Here is a 27465-nt window from a genome sequence, read left to right as displayed (position 1 = left end):
ATGCCTACGACAGGCGAGGCCTTGTTATAGGTTCTTGAGATGGAATAATAAAATTCTTTCACTGCAGAGTTTATAACTTAGTTACAGATGTACACTTGAATTACTCATTGCTTTAGGGCTGATGGTCAATTTCTTCCCACTTCAAATGAGCCAGTCTGATGGGACATCTTGATATATTATGAGTAACAGTCAATGCGAAACTACTTTTTCATTTGACTACTGTTCTTGTTTTTTTTTGAGACAGAGTCTCACTGTGTCACCCAGGCTAGAGTGCAGTGGAGGGATCTCCCCTCACTGCAACCTCTGCCTCCCAGGTCCCAAAGTGATAGGGTTAGAATGTAGCCAAAACGAAGTGATCCATGGTTTTAGAAATCTTTAACAGGCTGGGCATGGTGGCTGACACCTGTAACCCCAACACTTTGGGAGGCTGAAGCAGGAGGATTGCTTGAGTCCAGGAGTTCAAGACCTGCCTGAGCAACATAGTGATACCCCCATCTCTACAAAAAACTAAAAATTAGCTGGGTGTAGTGGTGCACACCTGTAGTCCTAGCTACACAGGAGGCTGTGGTGGGAGGATTGCTTGAGCCCAGGAGTTTGAAGCCAGCCTGCACAGCATGGTGAGACTCTGTCTCTACACGAAATAATTTGCTGGGCACAGCAGTGCCTGTAGTCCCAGCTACTTGGGAGGCTGAGGGAGGAGGATTGCTTGAGCCCAAGCATTAGAGCCTGCAGTGAGCTATGATAGTTTTCAAGATACTAGAAAAGTAAAAGAAAAGAAACTAAAAAAAGGAAAAGAAGAAAAAACTCACTAATGTGCAAAAAGAAAATATTTGAAGGTTTAAAACCCACTGGTAAAATTAAATACATGGATAAACCCAGTATTACTTTAATACTGTAATTGTGGTATATAATCCACATCATAACTATAGTATACAAATCTATCTATCTAGTATAAAGCCCCAAATACAAATCTATCAAAAACAATAATAGTTACAGCAACCTGTTAAGAGATAGGGAATATAGGCCAGGCGTGGTGGCTCACGCCTGTAATCGCAGCACTTTGGGAGGCCGAGGTGGGCAGATTACGAGATCAGGAGATTGAGACCATCCTGGCTAACATGGTGAAACCCCATCTCTACTAAAAATACAAAAAATTAGCTGGGCGTGGTGGCAGGCACCTGTAGTCCCAGCTACTTGGGAGGCTGAGCCAGAAGAATGGTGAGAACCCAGGAGTTGGAGCTTGCAGTGAGCCAAGATTGCACCACTGCACTCTGGCCTGGGTGACAGAGCAAGACTCTGTCTCAAAAAAAAAAAAAAAAAAAAAAGAGATAGGGAATATAAAGATATATAAATTGAGATAATATAAAGCCAAAATGTGGGGAGGATGAAGTTAAAGTGTAGAGGTTTTTTCAGTTTTTTGTTTTTACATTTTTCTTTGTTCCTATTTTCTGTGAGATCTATGTTGCCATCTCTTTAAAATAACTTGTTGTATCTGTAAGATTTTTTTGGTAAGCCTGATGGTAACCACAATGCAAAAACCTATAATAGATTCGCTAAAAATAAAAAGCAATGTGTTAAAACATACTATCAGAGAAAATCACTTACCACAAAGGAAGACAGTAAGAAAGGAAGAGAGGAGTTACAAAACAACCAGAAAACAAGCAACAAAATGGCAGTAGTAAGTCCTTACCTATCAACAAAAACACTGAATGTAAATGGACTCAGTTCTCCAATTAAAAGACATAGAATGGCTAAATGGATAAAGAAGTAAGACCTGACTATATGCTGCCTACAAGAAGATCATTTCACTTCTAACGTGAAGGGATGGAAAAAGATATTCTATGTAATTGGAAACCAAAAAAGAGCAGGAGTAAGTAGCTGATATAAGTAAGTACTTACATCAGATAAAACAGACTACAGATCAAAGACTGTAAAAGGAGACAAAGAAGATCACTAATGATAAAGGGAATAATTCAGCAGGAGGAAATATGTATAAATATCTATGTACTGAACAACAGAGCTCTCAAGTATATAATGTGAACATTAACAAATCTAAAGGGAGAGATAGACTGCAATACAATAATAGTTGGGGACTTCAACATGCTACTATACGTAATGGACAGGTCATCCAGACAGAAAATCAAGAAACACTGGAGTTAAACTACACACTAGACCAAATTAGGCCTGACACCGACAGAACATTTCACCCAACTGCTGCAGAATACACATTTTCTTCATCAGCACATGGAACATTCTCCAAAACAGACTGTATATTAGGCCACAAAACAAGCCTCAACAAATGCAAAAAAGTAGAAATCATATCAAGTATATTTTCTGACCACAATGGAATAAAACTAGAAATAACAAGGGGGGCCTTGGGAAATACACAAACACATGGAAATTAACACACTCCTGAATGACCTAGGGCCAATAAGGAAATTAAGAAAATTTTAAAAATTTCTGGAAACAAATGAAAATGGAAAATGACATATCAAAATGTGTAGAATACAACAAAAATAGTACTAAGAGGGAATTTTATAGCAATAAATGCCTGTAACAAAAAAGTAGAAAGACTTCAAATAAGCAACCTAATGATGTACCTCAAAAAACTAGAAAAGAACAAACTAAACTCAAAATTAGAAGAAAAGATATAAAATTCAGAGCAGAAATAAATGGAGACTAAAAAATAAAGAAAATCAATGAAATGAAAAGGGGTTTTTTTTTGGCAAAAACAAAATTGACAAACTTTTAGCTACATTAACTAAGAGAGAAGACTCAAATAAATAAAATTGTAAATGAAACAGGAGACATAACAACTGATGCCACAGACATACAAAGAATCATTAGAGGCTGTTATGAACAACTACATGCCGACAAGTTGGAAAACCTAGAACAAATGGGCAAATTCCTGGACACATACAACCTACCAAGATTGAAACCATGAAGAAATAGAAAATTTCAACAAACCACTAATGAGTAATGAGATTGAAGCCATAATAAAATGTCTCCCATCAAAGAAAAGTCTAGGAACTGATCGCATTATTGCTGAATTCTACCAAATATTTAAAGAAGAATGACGACCAATTCCATTCAAATGCTTCATAAAAATTGAAGAGAAGGGAATATTTCCAAACTTATTCTATAAGGCTTGCATTACCCTGATACCAAACCAGACAAAGACACAACCAAAAAAGAAAACTATAGGCCAAGATCACTGATGAATATAGATGCAAAAATCCTCAAAAAAAATACTAGCAAATGGAATTCAACAACACATTAAAAAGATAATTCATCATGATCAAATAGGATTCATCCTAGGGATGCAAGGATGGTTCAACATACAAATCAATAAACACAATATATCACATTAAGAGAAACAAGAACAAGAACGATATGATTATTTCAATAGGTGCTGAAAAAGCATTCAATAAATTAAACATGCCTTTATAAGAAAAAAAACCTTCAACAAACTAGGTATAGAAGAAACATACTTCAAAATAATAAAGGTCATTAGCTATGAAAAACTCCTAGCTAATGTAATACTGATAGGGAAAAACTGAAACCCTTTTCTTTAAAATCCGGAACCAGACAAAGATGCCCACTTTCACCACTTTTATTCGACATACTACTGGAAGTTTCAGGGCAATAAGGCAAGAGAAAGAAATAAAGGGCATCAAAGAAAGAAGTTTAAATTAGTCTTTTTTGCAGATGACAGGATATTATACTTAGAAAAACCTAAAGACTCCACCAAACAATTGTTGGAACTGATAAGTGAATTCAGTAAAGTTGCAGCATTCAAAATCAACATACAAAAATCAATAGCATTTACATATGCCAAGAACAACAATCTGAAAAAGAAATCAAGAAATCAATTTCATTTATGGTAGCTACAAAGAATACAAAATACCTAGGAATCAATTTAACCAAAGATGTGAAAGATCTATCCAAAGACAACTATAAAACACTAATGAAAGAAACTGAAGAGGGCACCCAAAATGGAAAGATATTTCATGCTCATGGACCTGATGACATTCTTCACAGAAATAGAAAAAATAATTCCAAAATTTACATGGAACCACAAAAGACCCCAAATAGCCAAAGCAATCCTGAGCAAAAAGAACAAAGCTATAGGCATCACACTACCTGACTTCAAAATATACTACAAAGCTATAGTAACCAAAACATCATGGTACTGGCATAAAAAGACATCAGACCAATGGAACAGAATAGAGAACCCAGACCCAGATATAAATCCATACGTTTATAGCCAACTCATTTTTGACAAAGGCACCAAGAACATACAATGGGGAAAGGAGAGAGCCTCTTCAATAAATGATGCTGGGAAAACTGGATAGTTATATGCAAAAGAATAAAACTGAACCTCTATCTCTCACCATATACAAAAACCAAAGCAAATGGATTAAAGATTTAAATCTAAGACCTAAAACTATGAAACTACATGAAAGCATTAGGGAAACACTCCAGGACATTGGTCTGGGCAAAAATATTTTGTGTAAGAGCTCAAAAGCACAGGCAACCAAAGCAAAAACAGACAAATAGAATTACATCAAGCTAAAAACATTCTGTGCAGTAAAGGAAACAATCAACAAGTCAAGAGACAATCCATGGAATGGGAGAAGATATTTGTGAACTATCCATCTGACAAGGGGTTAATAACCAAAATATAAAAGGAGTTCAAACAACTCAAAAGTAAAAAACAAACTGATTTTAAAATGGGCAAAAGATCTGAAGAGACATTTCTCAAAAAAAGATAGAGGGCCAAGAGGTATATGAAAAAAATGCTTAATATTACTAATCATCAAGAAACACAAATCAAAACCACAATATAATCTCACCCCAGTTAAAATGGATCTTATTAAAAAGACAGGGAATATAAATGCTGGCAAGGATGTAGAGAAAGGAAACCCTTGTGCATTGTTGGTGGGAACGTAAATTAGTACAGCCGCTATGGAGTATTGTATGGAGGTTCCTCAAAAAACTAAAAATAGAATTACCATCGGATCCAGCCATTCCACTACTGATTATATATCCATATTAGTCTGTTTTCACGCTGCTGATAAAGACATACCCATGACTGTGAACAAAAAGAGATTTAATTGGACTTACATTTCCACATGGCTGGGGAGGCCTCAGAATCAAGGTGGGAGGTAAAAGGCACTTCTTACATGGCAGTGGCAAGAGAGGAGGATGCAAAAGTGGAAACCCCTGATAAAACCATCAGATCTTGTGAGACTTATGCACTACCATGGGAACAGTATGACGGAAACCGCCTCCATGATTCAAATGATCTCCCACAGGGTCCCTCCCACAATACATGGGAATTATGGGAGTAAAATTCAACATGAAATTTGGGTGGGGACACAGAGCCAAACCATATCAATATCCAAAACAAAAGACATATTGAAGATATATCTATACTCCCATATTTATTGCAGCGCTATTCACATAGCCAAAACATGAAATCAACCTAAGCGTCCATCAATGGGTGAATGAATAAAGACAATGTGGTATATATACACAATGGAATATTATTCTGCCATAAAAAGGTTGAAATCATGTTATCTGCAGCAAGATGGATGGAACTGGAGGTGATGTTAAGTGAAATAAGCCAAACACAGAAAGACAAATATCACATGTTCTCATTCCTATGTAGGAGCTAAAAAAGTGGATCTCATGAAGATAGAGAGTAGACTGGTAGTTACCAAAGGCCAAGAAGGGTAGGGGGAAATGAAGAGAGGTTGATTAATGGGTACAAACATACAGTTTGATAAAAGAAACAACAACCAGTGTTTGATAGGTCAGTAGAATGCCTATAGTTTACAATAATTTACTGTGTATTTCAAAATCACTAGAATAATTCAAATGTTTCCACCATAAAGACAAATATTTAATGTGACAGATATCTCAGTTACACAGATTTGCTCCTTATAATTACACAAATGTATTAAATTATCACATGGACCCTCAAAATATGTACATCACTATGTATCAATCAAAAATTAAAATAAAAAAACCCTAAAACTGAAATTTTCTGTAGCTCAAAGTTCTAGAAGTATGTTAAAATACAGAACATGTATGTCTTCCTAAGTTGCCTCAGAACCAGTGATTTCATTTATGTCGGAGGGTGTGTGTGCAGGTCTAGAATGCAATACAAAGCTGTTAGAGTGGCAGTGAATTCTCAGTTACTGGAGATCAACTTTAGAACACCCAGAGGCACCTAGCAAAGGTCTGTTTTCATAAGAGTGTGTGTGGGGTGGGGGAGTAATGGGGGCGCAGCTCTGAAGTGAAGATGCAACTTCCAACAAATGAATGCCAAAGTGTGAAAAGTTCTTGAGAATGATCTCCAGCCAACTCCTATTGGCTGGTGGACTCTATAAATAAAGGTCTACAAAAATATGCCTTTTTAGGGTATCTACTTACCACCTGAGTATGTAAAAGTTGAGAGACATGAGCAAAGCAACCTAAGGATGCAAGAAGGGCCTTACAGGGAGGAGGGATGGGGATGGGAGCGGGCCTGAGAGTTGCTGCAAGCTGACCAAGTGGAAGCTTTGAGCACCACACATCCCAGCAGCCTTGAGAAGCAGGTAGGCAAGTCTCCTCATACCAGCAAGGAGGCGCTCGTAGCATTAAGAACGTTGTCTGAGGAAGTTCCGGCTTCTCCAATAACCCCCTGAGGGATGTAGGGGTGGAGCTGTGTGGTGTAAGCCCAGCACCACCTGAGCCACAAGGGAGCTGTGGACCATCTTCCAGAGTCTCAATTTTCTAAACTCATTTGATGGGTGATAATCTTAAAACATTTTCTCTTTAACAAGCAGTAGCTTATAGAGTAGGAAATAAAATTCATACAAAATTATTTGTAAAGACACGAAACGAGAGAAATATGACTTTTGCTCTCCTGGCCACTCTGAGCTGGATCCCAGACCCCAGGAGACTGAAGGGACTCTGCTTTGAATGCTATGACCTGACTCCTGGCCCTGCACATGGTGAGGAGGAGGGAGATGGGAAGACGTTCGAATGGGCTAGGGGCCAAGGCTGCACTGGGGCTGCACAAGCAGTTGCAGGAAGGGAAAATGGAGGGAGGTAGCATTAGTGACAAGAGCAGCCACAGAGTGGAGAACAGCGATGGCGGCAGCCGAGTCTGGGGCAGGCTGGGAACAGAGTAGCAGATCTTCTGATATCAGAGGCTAGAGCCATTAAGAGACAGAAGCTAGGGGCAGCCTGTCTTTGGGGAGGAAGCCACCGACACCCAGCATCTCTCCAGAAGGGTTCACAGTTGTCTGGACTCAAGCAGCTTGCAGGACCAGGCGCCTTAATTCTCTGTCCCTCACTACTGGCATCCACAGAGAGGTCTCCACCTAGCAGCAGCATCCAAGAAGGAGGTTTTGGGTAGATTCATAGACATAAGCACCCAAATTAACCAGACTACGAGAGTTCCTCAAAAGTTTTTATTCTTTTTCATCTTTTTAAACTGGCACACTGCCTGGTATACACCGCCAGGTAGGCATTCAGAAAAGTTTCTTTTTTTTAGATACACAATTTATAATACTGGGAAGATTTCATTTCAGTGTTTCCCAAAACATTATTCCTGGAAAGGGTGTACTCTCCCATGACTCTGGATAATAGAAGTTTTGTTCTGATTTTTTAAGTCACCTCAGACAGACACTGGAACACGTTAGATCTAACACTTAAGTGCTTTGAAAGGGCAGTAAAAAATCCCCAAGGAATTCAAGAATTGTAATAATTGCTGGGAAGACTGTGGTTTCTGCAGCCCAGGGTGGCTTCACAGTTGAAAGAGGTCACAGATTCTATGTCCCTCCCCGACCAGGGACCTCCAGGACAGCTTCCCTGGTTGGTTCTTGAGTCTTTCAGCAGAAGGCAGACCAACAGAGAAGGGCTGTGCCCTTCTCCGACCAGCCCAGGCCTCACGCCACTGTATCACAGACCCTGTATCAGCAGCATAGCTACGGAGCACGTCATCCTGGGAGTGGATCCTCCGTGGGTCACACCAAGCAGCGCAGCAGGGAACCAGAATGAGGTTCAGGGCCACCATCAAAAGAGTGACCTCCCCTCTCCTTCCAATTAGTTACCTGTATTCAATGTGCAGTGTAAACGAACAGAAGTTTTACAAATTAAATTACTTTCTTAAAAATCAATACAACATCGTTACATACAATTCTCTTTGAGAAGTCTTTCCAATTCAATTCTTAAGTTTCATATACAAAATGGTGTGCAAAAACAAACACTGACCTCAAATAAATAGGGAAAAAAAAGTGGGAAGAGCTAAAATTTTTTTTGTGTTTTTAAATTAAAAGTTAAAAACTTCAGCTGCACTTCAAAGTATCTGCAGGATGGAGAAATACATCAAGAAGGCTGTCAAAAACAGCTCTCAGAGTTAGAGTTGCATTTTCAACTGAGGTTTTCTATGTTCAGAATTCACGATCAATGCCTCCACTGAGATCTTTCACCACTCCCTCTTTGACCAGCTTTAAGAGGAACTTGGTTTCCGTTGTCACATTATGCATGGTCTGAAAGTTCATAGCAGCCATGCACTGATTGTCGAAGTAGTGCAAAGGTGTTCTGGGTTGACTGAGGTCATATCCAAAACCCGCCAAACTGACTTCATCGCACAGATGTGTGGCTAAGACAACGGCAATGACACCAATTGTGGGGACGTTCTGAGAAAGGGAAAAGAAGACCAAAAAGTAAAAAAAAATTTTGGCACAAGTCACCATTTTGCTGGTATTACACATGCTATGCAGAGTCATGAAAGCTACATTGGGGGCTGCAATTTCATACATCACATAATTTTATACATCATGAACTTTAGAGTCCAACTCTCCATTTAAGTCAGGAATTTAGGCTCTAAAACATGGTCTGTGATGTTCACACTTTCAAGGGGCAGCCTGACAATTCTTACACCAAGTTAAAAGGTATTCCCCTTCTAGGCCGGGCGCGGTGGCTCACGCCTGTAATCCCAGCACTTTGGGAGGCCGAGGTGGGCGGATCACGAGGTCAAGAGTTTGAGACCAGCCTGGCCAATATGGTGAAACCCTGTCTCTACTAAAAATACAAAATTTAGCCAGGTGTGGTGGCACACGCCTGTAGTCCCAGCTACTCAGGAGGCTGAGGCAGGAGAATCACTTGAACCCAGGAGGTGGAGGTTGCAGTGAGCCGAGATCGAGCTACTGCACTCCACCCTGGCGACAGAGCAAGACTCTGTCTCAAAAAAAAAAAAAAAAAAAAAAAGGTATTCCTTCTAAAATGTCTACCCCACTGGTCCTTCCTATATGTGATGCCCAGAATCATTAAAAAAAAATAAAAATTAAAAAAAAAGCCTACTTCCTCTCTCAATGACAAATGTCTATGAGGTCTGCTCTGGGAGAGGAGGGCACAGGACCTTCCACGGTCCTTCCCAGGGCACAGTTTCTGGAGCCCATCCCTTCCTGAGAACAGAGGATTCTCAGTTCTCACTGCAGAAGACTGCGTTCACACACCAGCAGCTACATCCCACTTAAGGGCCCCATTGGCTTTGCTGGCAAATAGCACTTCCAGGCCATTTCCCTATGTAGAGCTGCTAAGCCAGTTTCTTCCCACCGTCTGTTTGGGCAAGTAAATTTTGTTTTTTTTTTTTTGAGACAGCGTCGGTCTCACTCTGTTGCCCAGGTTGGGGTACAGTGGCGCGATCACGGCTGACTGCAGCCTTGACCTTCACAGGCTCAAGTGATCCTCCCACCTCAGCTTCCTGAGTAGCTGGGACTACAGGCATGTGCCACCATGCCCAGCTACTTTTTGTATTTTTTTGTAGAAATAGGGTTTCACCATGTTGCCCAGGCTGGTCTCGAACTCCTGGGCTCAAGCAATCCTCCCGTCTTGGCTTCCCAAAGTGTTGGGATTACAGCCATGGGCCACCATGTCTAGCCTCAAGTACATTTTTAGTCCTGAATTAAATATTTCCACATTTGCTCCTTTAAAAATGTATCCTACTGACCTTGGCCTAGAATCTCCATTGTCTAAACCTTTCTAGATTCTGATGGTGTCCCCACTCCCTCCTCATGTCTGGCATCTTGTCTTGCCTCCTGGAATGTGCAAATCTGACATCGTGCTTTCTGGATCTCCATGCCAGCCTTGGGTAAAAACAGTACACAGGACAGGGAGGAATACAGAAGGCCCTGCAGCTCACTAGGCGTCCTCGAAGGCTGCCACCAATCTACTAATAACTCTTACTATTAGCATCCTTTTGTATAGTTTTTCATGTAAAAGTGTGCCTCCCTTTTCATTCATCTTAGTTGAGCTTGTGGCTGCCATAAATATAACTCTTCTTTTTTGTAAAGTGGAACAACAGTGGACCCTCCAGAGTTCACAGATTCAGGTGGGATTAGGGAACATCTACTGAAGCCATCATTTGTTAAAATCTGCTTCCTGCTCCTTGATGCATCTACCTCTCAAAGCCAACCTCACCTGTTAAAAAGGAACTCAACAGCCATTCTGCATGCTTGGAAATAGAAACCAAGAGAAATTAACACAAAGGACACTTTCCTCCTGTTTAGCCAGGGCTCTAGGCGTTGTTCTGTCTTCTCCAACCATGTACCCCCAGTGACCATCTTGTCACACAGGGAATATTCAATGTTTGTGGAAGGAGTGTGTGAAATCAACTGTCCATTGGGGTGATATATGGAGAGAACTAAAAAACCGATGAAAAACTCCCCAAAGCATGTCATCTCTATAGCATGCCCTTTGAGATCACGTCTCCTACTGCTCAACAGGCTTCTTCATCTGCTGGAAGGACATATACATGAGGAAGTTTCTGATACTGCAACTTTAGATCAGAAGTCCTCTTTTAAGTTACTGTTTTTATCCAAAAGAAAAACGCCATTTTATCAATTATAAAAATAGGAAAATATTCAGTTCAACTAACAGACAGATTATAAAGCAGAAAGTAGAAGTCTTCTACAGACTCCCCCTCTGAAGAAGAGCATTCTTCACAGGCTGGTGTCTATTTCCAAGCTTTTATACTAAACACATACTTTTATTGTTAAAGTGTTCTGTATCTTTTTTTTTTTTTTTTTTTTAAGATGGAGTTTCACTCTTGTTGCCCAGGCTGGAGTGCAATGGGGCGATCTCGGCTCATTACAACCTCCGCCTCCCAGGTTCAAGCGATTCTCCTGCCTCAGCCTCCCAAGTAGCTGAGGTTACAGGCACGCACCACCATGCCTGGCTAATTTTATTTTTAGTAGAGACAGGGTTTCTCCATGTTGGTCAGGCTGGTCTCGAACTCCTGACCTCAGGTGATCTGCCCGCCTCAGCCTCCCAAAGTGCTGGGATTACAGGCGTCTGCAACCGCGCCCAGCCTAGTGTTTTGTATCTTTATTTTCTCACTTAATATACTATGGAGGTGTTTTCCTATCTTCTTCATCCTTAACAGACAATACTGCATTGACTTTATCATAATTTGTTTAAACAATCCCATAATAATGAACATTTAGGCTGTTTTTAGTCCTCTGCTGTTAATGCTATAGTGTACATCCTAGAATATCCATCTTTGCAAATTTCTCTAATTTCCTTGTAATAATGTTTTTAGTGTAAAATTGGTGGGTCAGAGATGATTCATATTTAAAATGGTTTAATATTGCCAAAATATCCTCCAGAAAAAGTGCCAGCTGATCATTCTACCTACATTCCTGCCAAACAAGGACATTATCAAACTTTTAAGTCTTTGCTAAGAAAATGGGCAAAAATACTATTGTGGCTCTAATTTGCTTTTATTTGATTATTGGTAAAGTTGAACATTTTTACATGTATTCTTTGGCTATTTTAATTCTTCTTTTGTGAAATGTCTATTCCTATTTTTTGCCCATTTTCTATTGGTTCATCTTTTTCTCTTTGATTTAGTAAGAGCTCTTTGTATTCTGAGAGTGTTTATTCTCATTGTACATGTGATAATTTCCACACAGGTCTTAAGTTTTAAAGACACCAGTCAAGTTATTCAGATCAAGAAGCCGCAAGTAATAAAGGCATGCACACCCCCACGCCCCTGGTGGCAGCACTTGCTAATTGCAGGTAAAGAATCTCTACTGCAATAAACAGCCTAGAGCACAAAGTTCCCAAATTAGGCTGCAAAATAAAAATCGTCCAGGGAATTCAGAAAATCTTAAAACACAAAACAATTAGAATGTCTGAGATGAGACCCAGGCATTAACTGAAAAACACTGTTCTTGAGGATTAACTTTTATAACTATCACCTACAAAGTGATGATAAAAATCAATACTCACCTGAATGCCCCACAGAGTGAAAATGTAAATATGACTTTTCTCTGGGGTACAAAATTTTTTAAATTTTTAAAAATTTAAAAAATAAAATGTAAATAACTTTTCAGATCATGAAAGTGCCTTTCAGTGTCCTGCAGTTATATGGAGTCCTGGAGTAAGAATACCTTAAATAGTACCTCAGTGATTCAAGTGTTAATGTGCTGCCTACACTAAAGAGAAGAGTCACTGGAGAGAAGGCCAATTAAACAATGAGGAGCCCTGCAGCCAAGTGCAGAGTGGTAAACACACATGGAGCATCTAATCACAGGCTGGGTTTCTCCACTGGAGATGCTTCTGGGTATACAGTTGAGCCAAAGTGAAATTTGTACACATCTCCCCTCAAACAAGGAATGATTAACTTTGAGTAGCAATAAAAATACCTTATCTCGGCCCCAGAACCTTGACTGAGGCTCTGAGTACTGAAGGATGTCAAAGGCAGTCTCTTTGATGATAACTGGATTCAAAATCCTGAAATGTTTTGGCTGCAGTGGGATTTTTTCTGCCACCTGCTTCCAAAAGAAGAGTCGTACCCAGAATGGCTAAGGAAAGCAAGCAAGCAGTTGTTAGTCATCCTTCTAGGGGAGGGGAGAAAGCATTCCCACTCATCAGACCAAGGCTGTGGGTGTGACCCCATGTGGCCCTGTGCACTGCCTTCTGAAGCAATCTACTCCTATAGATTGCAAAAGCTATGCAAATCCAGCTCTCCAACTCAAAAAAGTAACTCTAAAATAGCCACTTCACACAGGCGGCACTGGACAAAGAGATGAATTGCAGAACCAGCTTGTATTTGTTTGAGGTAGACATTCCTCAGTGGTGCTAATGCTATCATTTTGTCTAGGGAAGCCCAAGTGAATAGGTCCAATTTAAGGCTATTAAGTGCTGTAACTGCCATCACCTTGCATCCTCTCTCACTTACTCTATTTCCTAGTCCCATGAAGTCGTTTCATATATGCTTCATCTTCCAACTAGAACTTCTGCCCAATAGAAAGTCCAGAAGACCATGATGACTGATATAGAATCAGCTTTGGAAATACAAATTTGTCATCACATGGAGTTTACGTGAAAAGTTGAATACGTCCCATTAGTTTCACAGACAGCTAGTTTGTGCATATGTCTATATATGTGCATACACTCCTCGACAGCTGACCTCTGAAATGTATTTGAATATAATGGGTGAGACTATAAAGTAATGTGACCAATAAAGACAAAAGGAATATGACCAAGTGAGGACCATCTCCTCCATAGCTGCCCTTCTGGAATGCCATGAATTTATTCCAACAAGGGAACCACTGACCAAAGCATTTTTGGAGCTCTTTAGAGTATTCCTTGATTTTTATATTCTTTTGAATACCCTCAAAAAGGCTTATATCCATCTAAGTAAGTCTAATTTCTGGAACTAGCCAAAAGCTATGCAAGTTCATGTCTGGAGAACAAGGTGGGTGAACAACCTCAGTAACAGCAATTTTGGTCACAATCTGGATATTCCCATTAAGCAATGATCACCATTTTCATGTGACTCTTAATTAGGTCTGGCCCATCCATGCAGAGTGTACAGCTGTACACAGACATAGGAGGAAAGCACCCACTCCTGGATTGACACAACTGCAGCAGGGCCTCTTTATAACCATCTCACTCCATTCACGCCACCAAAAGGAAAAATACTCCCACTGTATGGTACTTTCCGATTTCAACTGGGTGGGCAGGGTCTCATTTGTCTCTTAGGAGTGTGAAATTTCACCCATGAAATCAAAAGCACTGAGGAAGTGCCGGTGCGGAGACCGCACCCAACAAATCTCCCACTAGCTCCTAGTATTTGTTCAGTTTAAATTATAAACACCCTCACCATTGTCTCTACCAGGAATTCTCCAACCTGCCCATGTACAAGAACCACTGGAAGAGGGCCAGGTGCAGTGGCTCATGTTTGTAATCCCAGCACTTTTGGAGGCTGAGGCGGGTGGATCTCCTGAGGTCAGGAGTTTGAGACCAGCCTGGCCAACATGGTGAAATCCCATCTCTATTAAAAATACAAAAATTAACTGGGCATGGTGGCAGGCGCCTGTAATCCTAGCTACTCGGGAGGCTGAGGCAGGAGAATCGCTTGAACCTGGGATGCGGAGGCTGCAGAGAGCCAAGACTGCACCACTGCACTCCAGCCCTCTAGCCTGGACAACAGAATGAGACTCCATCCCCAAAGAAAAAGAATTGCTGAGGGGTTTCTACAAAGAGAGTGATCATCATTTGAAAGACAACACATAAGTATGCATTCCGCTCTGCGTGTTTAAAAATAAAAGGCTATAATTACAACTAAGTAAGACTCCTTCACTTTTTACTAAGGCAGATTTAATAGAAGTATTAGTGCTTACCAGGGTTTCATTTTTTACCATTGCTTGAAGCCAGTTGAAATCAACACTCTTAAATAAAACAGCAACAAATAAGTCATTGGAATAATATTCAAGGTCAGACAGTGGTGCGCCCTCTGGATAAGTCATCCTTATAGTAGTTTTATTTCCAACATGTTCTGAATATCCCTCAACTGGTGCACTGTTTAACCTATTTAAATAAAAAGGACAAAGACACACTGACAAAGCAGGCCATCAACCATCTCTGTACACCAGGCAGTATCCATGTCATGTCCTCCACGTCTTCTTATGACTAAGAATGAGTGCATGGTTTGCAGCCTCATCTCCCCTCCCAGCTCTGTCTTTCTAGGATTTCGAGGAATGCAGCCTTTAGTACTTGAGCGAACACTTGTATCTAATCCCTGAATGTCAAGCAATTTCATGTAGCCCTAATATTTTTACTCAATCTAAGCATATTACATTTGGGACTTTCTCTGGGTGCCAGTAAAATATCCTCGGAAATTTTCCATTGTGCTCAGATGTTAGTTCTTGCCAGAATTTCAAAAAAGGAATCAGAAGGGAAAATCTAGTCCACCATGCCTGGCTGACTTTTTGATTTTTTGTAGGGACAAGCTGTCTCTATGTTGCCCAGGCTGGTCTTGAACTCCTGAGCTCAAGCGATCCTCCTGCCTTGGCCTCCCAAAGTGCTGGGATTATAGGCATGAGCCACTGCGCCTGGCCAGAAAACAATTTTTAAACAGTGAAACCAAAAAAGAATCTAGGATGACTGCCTATTGGCTATCATGGTGAGTCTGAACTTCTCTGTGTGTCTTCCATGTCCCAGCCAGCACTGCCTTCCAGGACTCACTGGCCCCAAGCCCCTTCTCCAGAAGCCAGGCCCCTCATTGACTCAAGTCTCTTGCTGTGTCCTCTTCTTGCCCCTGTCTGGGAGTTGTGGTCCTTTGCTGTTTTACTTGAATCTACCCACCTTCCAAATCTCACTTCCTCTGATAAGGTTCTGCCACTTACTGTAGCCGGCAGCATGCTCCTCCAACTTAGGGTCAGTATGACAGTTTGGAGCATCCAACCATTTTGTGTTTTTGTTTCAACTTCTCAAACGTTAAGTCCCTTGTGGGCAGGGACTGTGAAGAGCTTCCTGCGTCCCTCACTGTTCCTGGAGCCACACTGACCAAGAGCAGTGCACTGAGTTCTAGAGGAGAAAGGTTGGTTTTAAAAGCGATGTACCCCAGTCTGGGCAATTCGGAGAAACCCCATCTCTACTAAAAATATAAAAAATTAGCCACGCGTGGTGTGTGCCTGGGGTCCCAGCTACTGGGGAGGCTGCGGTGGGAGGATCTCCTGAGCCTGGGAAGTTGAGGCTGCAGTGAGCCGAGATCACACCACTGCACTCCAGCCTGGACGACAGGAGTGAGACCCTGCCTCAAAAAATAAAATAAAATAAAAACAATAAAAATAAGTAAACAAACAAAAAAAAAAACCAATGTACCTTATCACAACATCGAACTGGTTCAGGGTGTGGCCCAGTTCTAATCCGTGCAGTATTCCTCCGCTTCCAATAACCACACAGCGCCGACAGGTCTTGGCTTTCAAGTGTTCAGGGAGGTCGTGCTCTGGCAAGAGTTCCAAGAGGGTCTGGACTTTACTGGAGAACTTCCGGAACCCAAAAGGAGGATCGTACTTGGACTCAGCTTCACTGTCTTTGGGGGCCTTCTGCACAAAAGGGAGTAAGTCCACGCTATACCTGTGCTCAAATAACAGCGCCATTGATGTCTTGGCAAACTTGGGACGACATTCCTTCTGCAAGACTTGCTGAGCATATTTCTGAGCTCTCTGGAATGAAATCACACCAATCTGGGTTTTAAAAACTCTCCTGCATTAAAAATATACTCTTCTAGATGACAATTTGTCCTATGATGTCTGATGTAGCTCCCGTGTTGATTACTGTCTTTTAACACAGAATATTTGCTTTTTAGAGTTAAGTTTGGCTCAGAAACTTGAAGAAACAACCTGGGAGAATCACATGACAAGGAGATAAACACAGCAGGGTATTCATTTCATTGCACAGGCAAAGCAAGAAGGACTCCCGCCTCCCACCCCCAGCCTAACACTGTTCAAATACATTTGGGGTGAAAATGTACTTTGGGGTGTCTAAGACTTCATATTTCATAAAATTCTGATACATGCTACGACACAGTTAAACTTTGAGGACATTATGCTAAGTGAAGCCAGTCACAAAGAGACAAATACTGTATGACCTGACTTATATGAGGTATCTAAAGTAGTCAAATTCATAAAAACATGGTTACCAGGGTTGAAGAGAGGGAGAAAAGGGGAGTTGTTTAATAGGTACAGCGTTTCGGTTTTGCAAGATGAAAACATTCTAGAAATTTGTTTCACAAGAGTTTAAATATACTTAATGCTGCCAAATGGTACATTTAAAAATAATTATGATGGTAAATTTTATGTTTTTTTTTAACTACGTTAAAAAAAAAGGTTTCATATATCAGGTTCTCATCTAGCAGGATGACAAACAGGCTTATTTATCAGTTGAGATACAGAATGTCACAGTCTAGAATGCAAATTACCTGAAAGAATCAGGGAATGTCCCCTTAACATAGAAATTGCATTGGTTTCAAAGCATTTTCCCAGCCTGCATTTCCATATGCATTTTAATGTTTTGCCTCAGCCAGGAGCTGCCTGAATGCAACAAAACTCAGAGGAAAGGCGGGCACGGCGGGTCACACCTATAATCTCAGCACTTTGAGAGGCCAAGGTGAGAGGATTGCTTGAGCCCAGGAGTTCGAGGCTAGCCTGGGCAACATGGTGAGACCCCACCCATACAAAAAAATTTTTAAAAAATGGGTCAGGAGTGGTGGTGTGCCCCTGTAGCCCCAGCTACATGGGAGGCTGAGGCATGAGTATTGAGTGATCCTCAACCTGGAAGGTTGACGCTGTAGTGAGCTGTGATTGTGCAACTGCACTCCAGCCTGGGTGACAGAGGGAGACCCTGTCTCTAAAACAAAAACAAGAACAAAAACATGACCATCCTGGCTAATACGGTGAAACTCGTCTCTACTAAAAATACAAAAAAAATTAGCCGGGCACAAGGTGGCGGGCACCTGTAGTCCCAGCTACTCGGGAGGCTGAGGCAGGAGAATGGTGTGAACCCGGGAGGCAGAGCTTGCAGTGAGCCGAGATCGTGCCACTGCACTCCAGCCTGGGCAACAGAGCGAGACTCTGTCTCAAAAAACAAAAAAACAAACAAAAAACCCCCCAAAAAACAAAAACAAAAACAAAAACGCAACCTTGGAGGAATATGGTATGCGTGTCCATTCACCCCAGTCTTCCTCTTGGCTCAGCTGGACAAATGCTGACTCAGAACCCCTGTCAGGTAGTTCTTCCTATCTTTGTGCCTTTTTTTCCTTGTCTCCATATTTAGCAGCCTTGGAATTGGACCTGCATTACTCCTCCTATTCACTACCTTCTCACAGGCAGAAGTGTGTGTGTGTGTGTGTGTGTGTGTGTGTAATCCTATATTTACTGGGATATTTATTAGGAATTTAACATATCTTTTCAACTTTGTCAGTATCATTATGAGGATTATTACTGGGGTATAGGTTTAAATGTTCATCCCAACTATGCTTTTCCTCAAGGCTTGTTATTTTTATTTTCTGATTTTTGCTTAACACATTTTTTTAGGAATGCATCTATCCTATTATAACAGAGATACTTAATATATTATAGCTTTGATAAGTTGTTAGCATCCGTGAAGAGAACACTGTCTACATCCCAAGAATCTGGCCCCATTTCTGAAAAAGGAACTGATATTCTTGGAGCCTCAGAAACGCTGCTGCAGACACCATGCATAGCCACTGCCTCAGTTCACCCTCACGACACTATGGCACCTTGCAAGATGATCATTAGTATCTTCACTTTGTAAGAGGTCTGAGCTGGCCCAGCAAACCTGGCTCCTAAAACAACAGCCTCTACCTATAGAAATCAGCACACAAACACCACCATTGATAACAAATGTTTAAATACGAATTGGCATCTTCATGAGGAAATCAGCAGGAAAGCCAAGCCAGGAATCTGCCTTGACCCTGAGCCCCCGAATGGAGGGGCACACCCCTGGCCAGGCCTGCCCAGCAGGCGATGCTCCGGGTGCTTAATGCCAAGCTGGTGGAAGCGGGACACACAGAGCGGCCACACACACTGCACATTCATCTCGAAACCCTAGGCCCGAAGGTCATGAATGGCAATTTTTAGAGACCTAAAGGCCTAACTCTCCACTAGAGAATCATATCCCAAGTATCTGGTTTTACAAATCTCCTAGGACAGAAAGGAACATCTGAGAAGTGGCAAGAGGGACCCGGAGAAGCTCACTGATGGCCACGGGACTAGAAAGAGGTGCGTGAGCGAGCTGGATGCTCGCCAGGCTGCCAGGTCTCCTCTTCAGAAGCTGCATCTGGAAAGGAGTGAAATTTCATTCCATTTCCATTCTCACCAAGAGGTTAATTTCAGGTTTCAAACTTAATTTTCTTCTTTTTTTTTCTTTTTTTTTTTGAGACAGAGTCTCGCTCTGTCACCCAGGCTGGAGTGCAGTGGCGCAATTTCGGCTCACTGCAACCTCTGCCTCCCAGTTTCAAGCCATTCTCCTGCCTCAGGTTCCTGAGTAGCTGGGATTACAGGCGTGCACTGACACACCCGGCTACTTTTTGTATTTTCAGTACAGACGGGGTTTCACCATGTTGGTCAGGCTGGTCTCAAACTCCTGACCTAGTGATCCACCTGCCTCCACCTTCCAAAGTTCTGGGATTACAGATGTGAGCCACTGCGCCCAGCCCAAACTTAATTTTCTAGACTGTGGGTAGGGCACATTTCTCAGTAGTCACCTTCTGACTGTGACCCCTCCTGCGCCTAAGTCACAATGGATGCAGTAGTAAATCCTGAGTGAGTTTCTACATGCCTTGGCAATGTCTAAAGCCACAGCAATTCCTTGTCCTCTTCTGTTTCAACTCGTTTAACAAATCTCCACTGACTGCCTGGAGACAGGGCTTTTTCTGTAGAGAGCTCACACGGAACTCCATCTCACAGCCACTCAGAACAGGAGGACCACATGGGCCATGTCCTCCACTCTGGGATGGTTTCTGTTCTTGCTTCAATGGTGCACAACCAGACATCATTGTCTTGGGGGCTTCCTCAGAGCTTGTCCCACATCTTTAAATAAGTTGAACCGGCATCTGCTTCAGCTGCTCTCTTCCCCCTCCACTGCTTGCCCGTAGCTCACAGCTCAGAAGAAAATGCCTCAAGGGGAGCGCCCCACCTTCAGGAGCTGCAATGAAGAGAGGAAGCAGTGTGACTAGGCCGTGAGGACTCCAGAGCTCCCAGGAAGGCCTCGGAGGCGTCAGCTGGGGCCTGGGTGGCATTCATCCAGATGAGGCTCACTGGAAGCCAGGAGCTGGTGACTCTCTCGTAAAATACAAGAACTCCCGTTCATCTTATATCCAGGGACAAAAATAAAGGTTTCAGTTTTTAACATCTTCCAGGCTGCGCTTGCAGGTTGCCCACGATTAAGACAAAGTAGACATCTGGTAGTGCCAATTGTTAATGCTGTGGCAGTGTGCCATAAAAACATCATGTGAAATTCACAGAAAGGTATTAAAAACAATCAAAGTAATTTTCCTCAGCAAAATCCCCACTTTCATTTCCACTCTGAAATTTTAAGGACAACCCTTCTCAGAAATACAAGTAAGTGGCATAATTCTTAGTAAAAGGCAATGTTCTACTGCACTTATTATTTTTTAAAAATCCGGAACAGGGCAGAGCATTCAGAGTGAAAGAAAACTCGTGTCTGGCATTAATGAGATGTGGGAAGGAGCTCAATTCTGCCATGGATCGCGTGATCTGGGGGCATCAGTGACCTTGTGGAACTTTCATTTCCCACACCTGTAAACTCTGGTGCTGGTCGCTTCTTCGCAGGTTGCTCTGATGCCCTAAGCATTTTGCCCAGTACCTGGCATGTGTGGAGACTTGTATGATATCACACAAGGACAGTAACTGAGGGTCAAGTTATTGGCATATTTTACTCACATTTAAGTTATAACTCTTACCCAGTTAGAAGCAGAAAAAAATTTAAATAACCAAGTCATGGAAATAACACTACACTATAAACTCAACCAGTTGGTGGCAGCCTGGGGTGGGGTTGAGGGTGGGGACTGACTGCAGAGGGGCTCTGGGGAACTCGCTTGGGCCATGGGAATGTGCTAAAGCGGGATTGTGGTGACAGAGGCGTGGCTGCATAAGTTTTTAATACTCATCAAACAATGGGCTCCAAAGGATTAAATCTTATGTAGATTTCATCCCATCAACTGTTAGAAAAAAAAATAATCAGGAGATCTGGAGGCTGGACTCAGTTCTAGATTGATTTAACTAGCAGCGTCGTCTTTGTTAAAGCATTTCTCCCTAGGTTGAGGCATCAGTTTTCTTACCTCTAAGATATCCCAGGAAGGCCTGGAAAGCGGGGAGCAGCACTAAGGAGAGAAAAGACTCGGTTTGAAGGTGCTGGTGCCTGGGCTCACTGAATGCTTCAGCAGGGAGGGCCCTGCTTCCTTTAAAGGCACGGTGTAGGTCTGCAGAGTCCGAGAGAAGACGATGAAGAAGCGGCTGAGTCCATCTGGCCATAATTAACTGCACGCAATGCCATCCGCAGGGAGATAAGGTTTTTAGCTCTCAGAAAGGAGAGAGGGCCAAGTTCAAAATGCTGCTACTACACAGCCCAAACCGAAACTGACATCAACGTGCCCTCGTCTCTCTTAAAACATCTTTTAAGTGCAATTTCACATCTGAACCACACTTTCAAAGTGTCCAGGCATCCCTTCAGAGCCCACTGGTAGTCTTTTTAACAACTGGCACATTAAGGGACATATTTAAATAGAAAATACAAAACCCACAACTGCCATAGCCACACTTCCTTTGCTGCAGTAATGAAGGCGGGGGCCAGTGTCACCAGACAATGCTCACGTCTAGCAGGGCTGGCAGGGTCCCACTCACACTGTGGGTTGCTGAGTGGAACCAACAGAGCTAACAGGGCCCCACCCTTATGGCTCTGAGACCTTCTTCTGCCCATATACATCCACGATAATTCAAATTTGTCCACGTGCTCTTGTGGTAAGGATCAAATCTCCACTGACTACCTGGAGACGGGATTTTCTTCATGGAGAGCTCACACAGAACTCCATGTCATAGCCACTCAGAACATGAGGACCACACGGGCCATGTCCTCCACTCTATTCTTGCTTCAGTGATGCACAAATTAAGGAGCTGCTTCGTGCTTAGTGTAGCATTCAAGGCCTTTTGCTATCTGGCCCTGTCTCATTTTCAGTCCCATATCCTGTGATCCCTCCTCCCCAAATCCTCAGTGATAGGCAACTCTTGCCATTCCTCTCATGTGCAAAGCATTCTGAGGCCTGCTCTTCTGCACAAACCACCTCTTCTGCGTGGAAGGAAGCAGGATATCCTGTCAGGACTGTTTTGAAAAGTGGAGCATTTTAACAAGGTCAAAATGTTAAAAACCTACTTTAAAAAATTCTCTAGTAACACAATAAGACACCCTCAATTCCACCATAATTATAGCAGGCTTTCACTTTCTATTTTACTAGTTTCAAACTCACGGAGTTTTACAAACATGTTTGACTTACACAGCTGCCCCCCATTCCTTCCTCTTTCTCTATGAAAAATTACAGGGGACTTTCTCCTTTACTTATTTCCGTATTACTTGAATTTTCGGTGTTTTTTTAAATAATTGAAAAAAGTAACCTTTTAGACATCGCTCAGCACTGGGGTGACAAGGTAGATGGACACTGTGGGCTGCTGCTCAGTTTTGCTTAAGTGGCTTTGGCTCCTTCTCCAGGCAGGTGTAGGACCAGGGAGGCCAACTCCCCCATCAGAAGTCCTCCCACCCCCCTCGTCAGTGATTGGTCAGGAGTCCTCACTGAAGCCCATCAAGGAAGGGCATTGGCATCTATGAAGGCTACTATTGGTCCAGCCATGAGCTTAGGTCTAAATATTGGCCCAGTAGCCTAATGAAAGGACTTACATTCCATGGTTCAGGGAGAAGGGGCAGGGAGCGGGTGCTGGGCTTTTCCCTGTCTACCAGTGGATGTTTAGGTTGAAGAGAACTATCAGTCCTGTTCCTCACATTAAACCTAAGGTGCATTACTGATGTACTCAAAGAATTACAAGTTATAACCAGATTTTCTGTACAATCTAGAGTTCACAGGTAATGGAAGATTACACTGTGATTCAAGTACTATCTCCCCTTCCCCCTGAAGTTGAATATATATAAGTGCATATTAAGTAATGTAAGATGTTAAGCACACAGCCCCTGTCTCCCAAGACCTGGCCTGGAAAACAAGTGGGGAAGATGAACAGCTGAAATCCTACAATGATAAACATCAGGATTAAAGCATGAGGGGGCTCTCTCACACACACAGAGGGACGATCAGGGATAGCCTCTTAGAAGGGGTAACCGCTGAGCTGAGACTTGACTTAAAATACGAGTAATAGAAGGGCGAAGAGCAGGGAAAGGCTCTAGGCAGCAAAGAAAGAAAGAATGCAGCAAATAGAGGAAAGTTCTTTTCAACAAATGGTCCTGGGACAACTGGAGAACAACATGCAAAAGGATGACCTTGGACCCTGACCTCACACTGATATGGTTTGACTCTTTGTCCCCACCCAAATCTCATCTGGTAGCTCCCATAATTCCCATATGTTGTGGGAAGGACCCAGTGGTAGATGACTGAATCATGGGGGCAGGTCTTTCCTGTGCCGTTCTTGTGGTAGTGAATGGGTCTCATGAGATCTGATGGTTTTAAAAATGGGAGTTTCCCTGCACAGTTTCTCTCTTTTGCCTGCTGCCATTCATGTAAGACGTGACTTGCTCCTCCTTGCCTTCTGCCATGATTGTGAGGCTTCCCCTGCCATGTGGAGTTGTAACTACAATTAAACCTCTTTCTTCTGTAAATTGCCCAGTCTTAGGTATGTCTTTATCAGTAGTGAAAATGGACTAATATACCATATACAAAAATTAATGCAAAATGAATCAAAGACCTAAATGTAAGAGGTAGTATGTTATAAACATACTAGAAGAAAACTTGGGACTAAACAATAGTTTCTTAGATATGACACCAAAAGCATAAATGACCAAAGGAAAAATAGGTAAATTGGGTTTCATCAGAATTAAAGACTTTTGTGCTAAAAATGATACCATCAAGAAAGTGAAAAGACAACTTAGAGAGTGGAGAAAATACTTGGAAATCACATACCAGATATAGGGTACTGGTATCCAGAACACAGAAAGAACTCTTACAATTTAAGAATAAAAAGTCAAATAGCCCAATTAAAAATGGGCAAAGGATCTGAATGGGCATTCCTCCAAAGAAAACACACATACGGTTAATGAGAGCACATGGGAAAGATGCTCAGCATCATTAGCTATCAGCAAATCAAAACCACAATGAGATATCACTTAACATCTATCAGGATGACAGTAGTAAAAAAGGAAAGATAATAACAAATGTTGATAAAGATGCGGAGAAACTGAAACTCTGGTACCTTGCTTACAAGAATGTAAAATAATGCAACCATTTTGGAAAACAGCTTGGCAGTTCCTCAAAAAGCAAAACATAGTTACCACATGACCCAGCAACTATATTTCTAGTATATACATAAAAGAACTGAAAACAGGTACACAAATACTTACATACACATATTCACAGCAGCATTATTCATAATAGCCAAAAGTGGACACAACCCAAACGTCCACTAACTGATGAATGGATAAACAAAATGAGGTATATCCATACAATGAGGTATTATCCAGAAATAATAATGAAGTACCGATACATGCTACAACATGGGTGTACCTTCAAAACATTATCCTAAGTGAAAGAATCCAGTCACAGGAGACCATGAAATGAATAACATGAAATGTCCATAATAGGCAAATCTATACAGACAGAAAGTAGATTACTGGTTGCCTAGGATTTGTGGGGAGGGGGAAGTAGGGAGTGACTATGAATGGATATGGAGTTTCTTTTTGGGATACTAAAAACCTTCTAAACTTAGATCATGGTGATGGTTGCACAGTTCTGTAAATCACTAAAACCACAGTGTATTGCACAAAATCACTGCACTGTATCCCTTTTTTTTTTCTCAGTGTCTTGTTCTGTTCTGTTGTATGGGCTGGAGTGCAGTGGCATGATTATAGCTCACTGTAATCTCAAACTCCTGGGTGCAAGTGATCCTTCTGCCTTAGTCTCTGGAGTAGCTAAGACTACAGTTGTGAGACACCACACAAGGCTAATGTTTTTATTTTTAATAGAGATGATGTCTTGGTATGTTGCCCAGGCTGGTCTCAAACTCCTGGCCTCAAATGATCCTTCCTGCCTCGGCCTCCCAAAAAGCTGGGATTATAGACAGGAGCCACCATGCCTGGCTGTACTGTATGCTTTAAATGGGTGAACTATGTGGTGTGTTAATTATATCTCAATAAAAATGTTTTGAGGGCAGGGCATGGTGGCTCATGTCTATAATCCCAGCACTTTGGGAGGCTGAGGCAGGAGGATCACTTGAGTCACTTGAGTCCAGGAGTTTGCGACTAGCCTGGGAAACACGGTAAGACCCTGCCTCTACCAAAAAAAAAAAAAAAAAAAAAAAAAAAATTAGGCACGTATGGTGGTGCATGCTATAGTCCCAGCTACTCAGGAGGCTGAGGTGGGAGGATTGCTTGAGCCTGGGAAGTTGAGGCTGCAGTGAGCAATGATCGGGCCACTGCACTTCAGCCTGGGTGACAGCGTGAGGCCCTGCTGAAAAGAAAAGAAGGTGGGCTCAGTGGCTCATGCCTGTCATCCTAGCACTTTGGGAGGTTGAGGCGGGTGGATCACCCGAGGTCAGGGGTTCAAGACCAGCCTGGCCAACATGACAAAACCCCATCTCCATTAAAAATACAAAAATTAGCTGGGTGTGGTGGCACGTGCCTGTAATCCCAGCTACTCGGGAGGCTGAGACAGGAGAATCACTTGAACCCAGGAGGTAGAGGTTGCAGTGAGCTGAGATCATGCCACTGCACACCAGCCTGGGAGACAGAGTGAGACTCCGTCTCAAAAAAAAAAAAAAAAAAAGAGAAAAGGAAAGAAGAGAAGAGGTTTACCCAAGGACCTGTGAGGGGTTGAATGTGCCTAAAATTCACAGAGCTGGGACAATGGAGGTGGCACAAAAAGACTGGAGAGATCAGTAGGAACCAAGTCATGAACGGTCTTCTGGGCCAGACTAAGGAGTCTGGGTATTTTCCTGAAGGTAAAGGAGAGGCACCAAAGAGTTTTAAGGAGGGAAGCAATATATTAGATTCAAATTGTAGAATACGACTACTCCGGCCACAGTGGGGCATGGCTGGATGCAGGAAGGCAGGTGAGAAGACACACAACCAGGGAAACAGGAAGAGCAGGTGACTCTAAAGGGCAGCCCTCGCTCACTACACCTTTCCTTAGAATGCCACGTACTATGTATTTTTACAGACACAGTCCCTACTCTCAAGTAACTTATACTTTAGATGGCAGGATGAGAGGCTCGTATGAATTAGGATAATACCGATGGAATGTGGCAAGCTTCAGAGGAGCTTGGAAGTAGCAGTGAGGTTCAGTCTGAAAGTCACTGAGTTGGGGACTGGTTAGGCTGCATGCAGGTGTTCTTTGAGAGCCTACCGTTTGAGACAACTCCACCCAGAATTCAGAACTTTGAAAGCCCCAGGTTACGAAACCAGCCTCCATCTTCCAGTCAGGCACTGGCAAATTGCTGAGAACCACAGAATCTCAGACCTGGAAGGGATCAGAAAGGCCCCTGAGCCCCTCCCTGTCTAATGTCTGAATTCTACCTACAGGACCCCTGGCTTTTTTTTGAGACAGAGTTTCACTCTTGTCGCCCAGGCTGGAGTGCAATGGCACAGTCTTGGCTCACTGCAACCTCCCTGTCTTGGGTTCAAGTGATTCTCCTGCCTCAGCCTCCCGAGTAGCTGGGATTACAGGTGCCTGCCACCACGCCCAGCTAATTTCTGTATTTTTAGTAGAGACGGGGTTTCACCATGTTGGCCAAGCTGGTCTCGAACTCCTGACCTCATGATCCACCCACCTCAGCCTCCCAAGGTGCTGGGATTACAGGTGTGCGCCATCACACCCGGTCAGACCCCTGACTTTCTTAAAGATGCCCAGAGAGTCACCACCGAGGTGGTCTGTTTATCCCATCTTTGGATGCCTGGGACCGTCAAACCTTTCTCCTTTGAGCTTGGCTGCCATCCCGATACACAGCTCTGCCATTAAGGCCACTTGGGCAGGCCCATCCTTCTGCGGTCTGAACCTCTGGCTCATTGACACTGACTGCCATGTGCCCTGCACCAGGTCTTCTCTCCTTAAGGCTACACAGATGTTCCTATTCCTTCCATGATTCCTCAGGGAGGTGATCTTGAGTTTCTCCTCTGGTCATTCTTAGAAATCACTAGGATTCCTTAGGGGAGCCTTAACAAGTAACAGCCTAACAACCAGAGCACTTGACTGACCACTGCAGAGACAAGCAGACCACGTGGCTTAAGTTCAAAATGATCACAGGCAGCCGGGGCACAGGTTGACACAGATGTGCCTGGCTGGACAGGAAAACTACTAAGTTGATTTCCCCCAGGTATTACTAAAACACACCTTCTCCACCCTGTGCTTGTGGAATAGTATTCTTG

General features: G+C 42.6%; 1 protein-coding gene across 13 annotated transcripts in view; it reads right to left on the bottom strand.

Moving 5' to 3' along the window:
• Positions 1–7452: 7452 nt before the first annotated feature.
• The window catches only part of ST3GAL5 (ST3 beta-galactoside alpha-2,3-sialyltransferase 5), a 66498-nt gene continuing 46485 nt past the window's right edge, over positions 7453–27465 (bottom strand). For 10 of the 13 annotated variants that reach the window (XM_055107719.2, XM_034953484.3, XM_034953490.3 and 7 more), the window contains 4 exons: positions 16174–16517; positions 14691–14877; positions 12708–12866; positions 7453–8696 (listed from right to left, as the gene is read on the bottom strand). In XM_055107719.2, the coding sequence (XP_054963694.1) occupies positions 8448–8696; positions 12708–12866; positions 14691–14877; positions 16174–16517 (939 nt within the window). In that variant the 3' untranslated portion in view covers positions 7453–8447. Of the gene's footprint in view, positions 8697–12707; positions 12867–14690; positions 14878–16173; positions 16695–19653; positions 20020–21175; positions 21317–27465 lie in introns of all 13 variants that reach the window. The other 3 variants (XM_063594820.1, XM_034953496.3, XM_034953489.3) reach the window with 3 other exon arrangements.

Source organism: Pan paniscus, chromosome 12 (genome assembly GCF_029289425.2).
Source record: "Pan paniscus chromosome 12, NHGRI_mPanPan1-v2.0_pri, whole genome shotgun sequence".
NCBI classification, from domain to species: Eukaryota; Metazoa; Chordata; class Mammalia; order Primates; family Hominidae; genus Pan; species Pan paniscus.
This window is presented reverse-complemented; position numbering and strand designations above follow the sequence as displayed.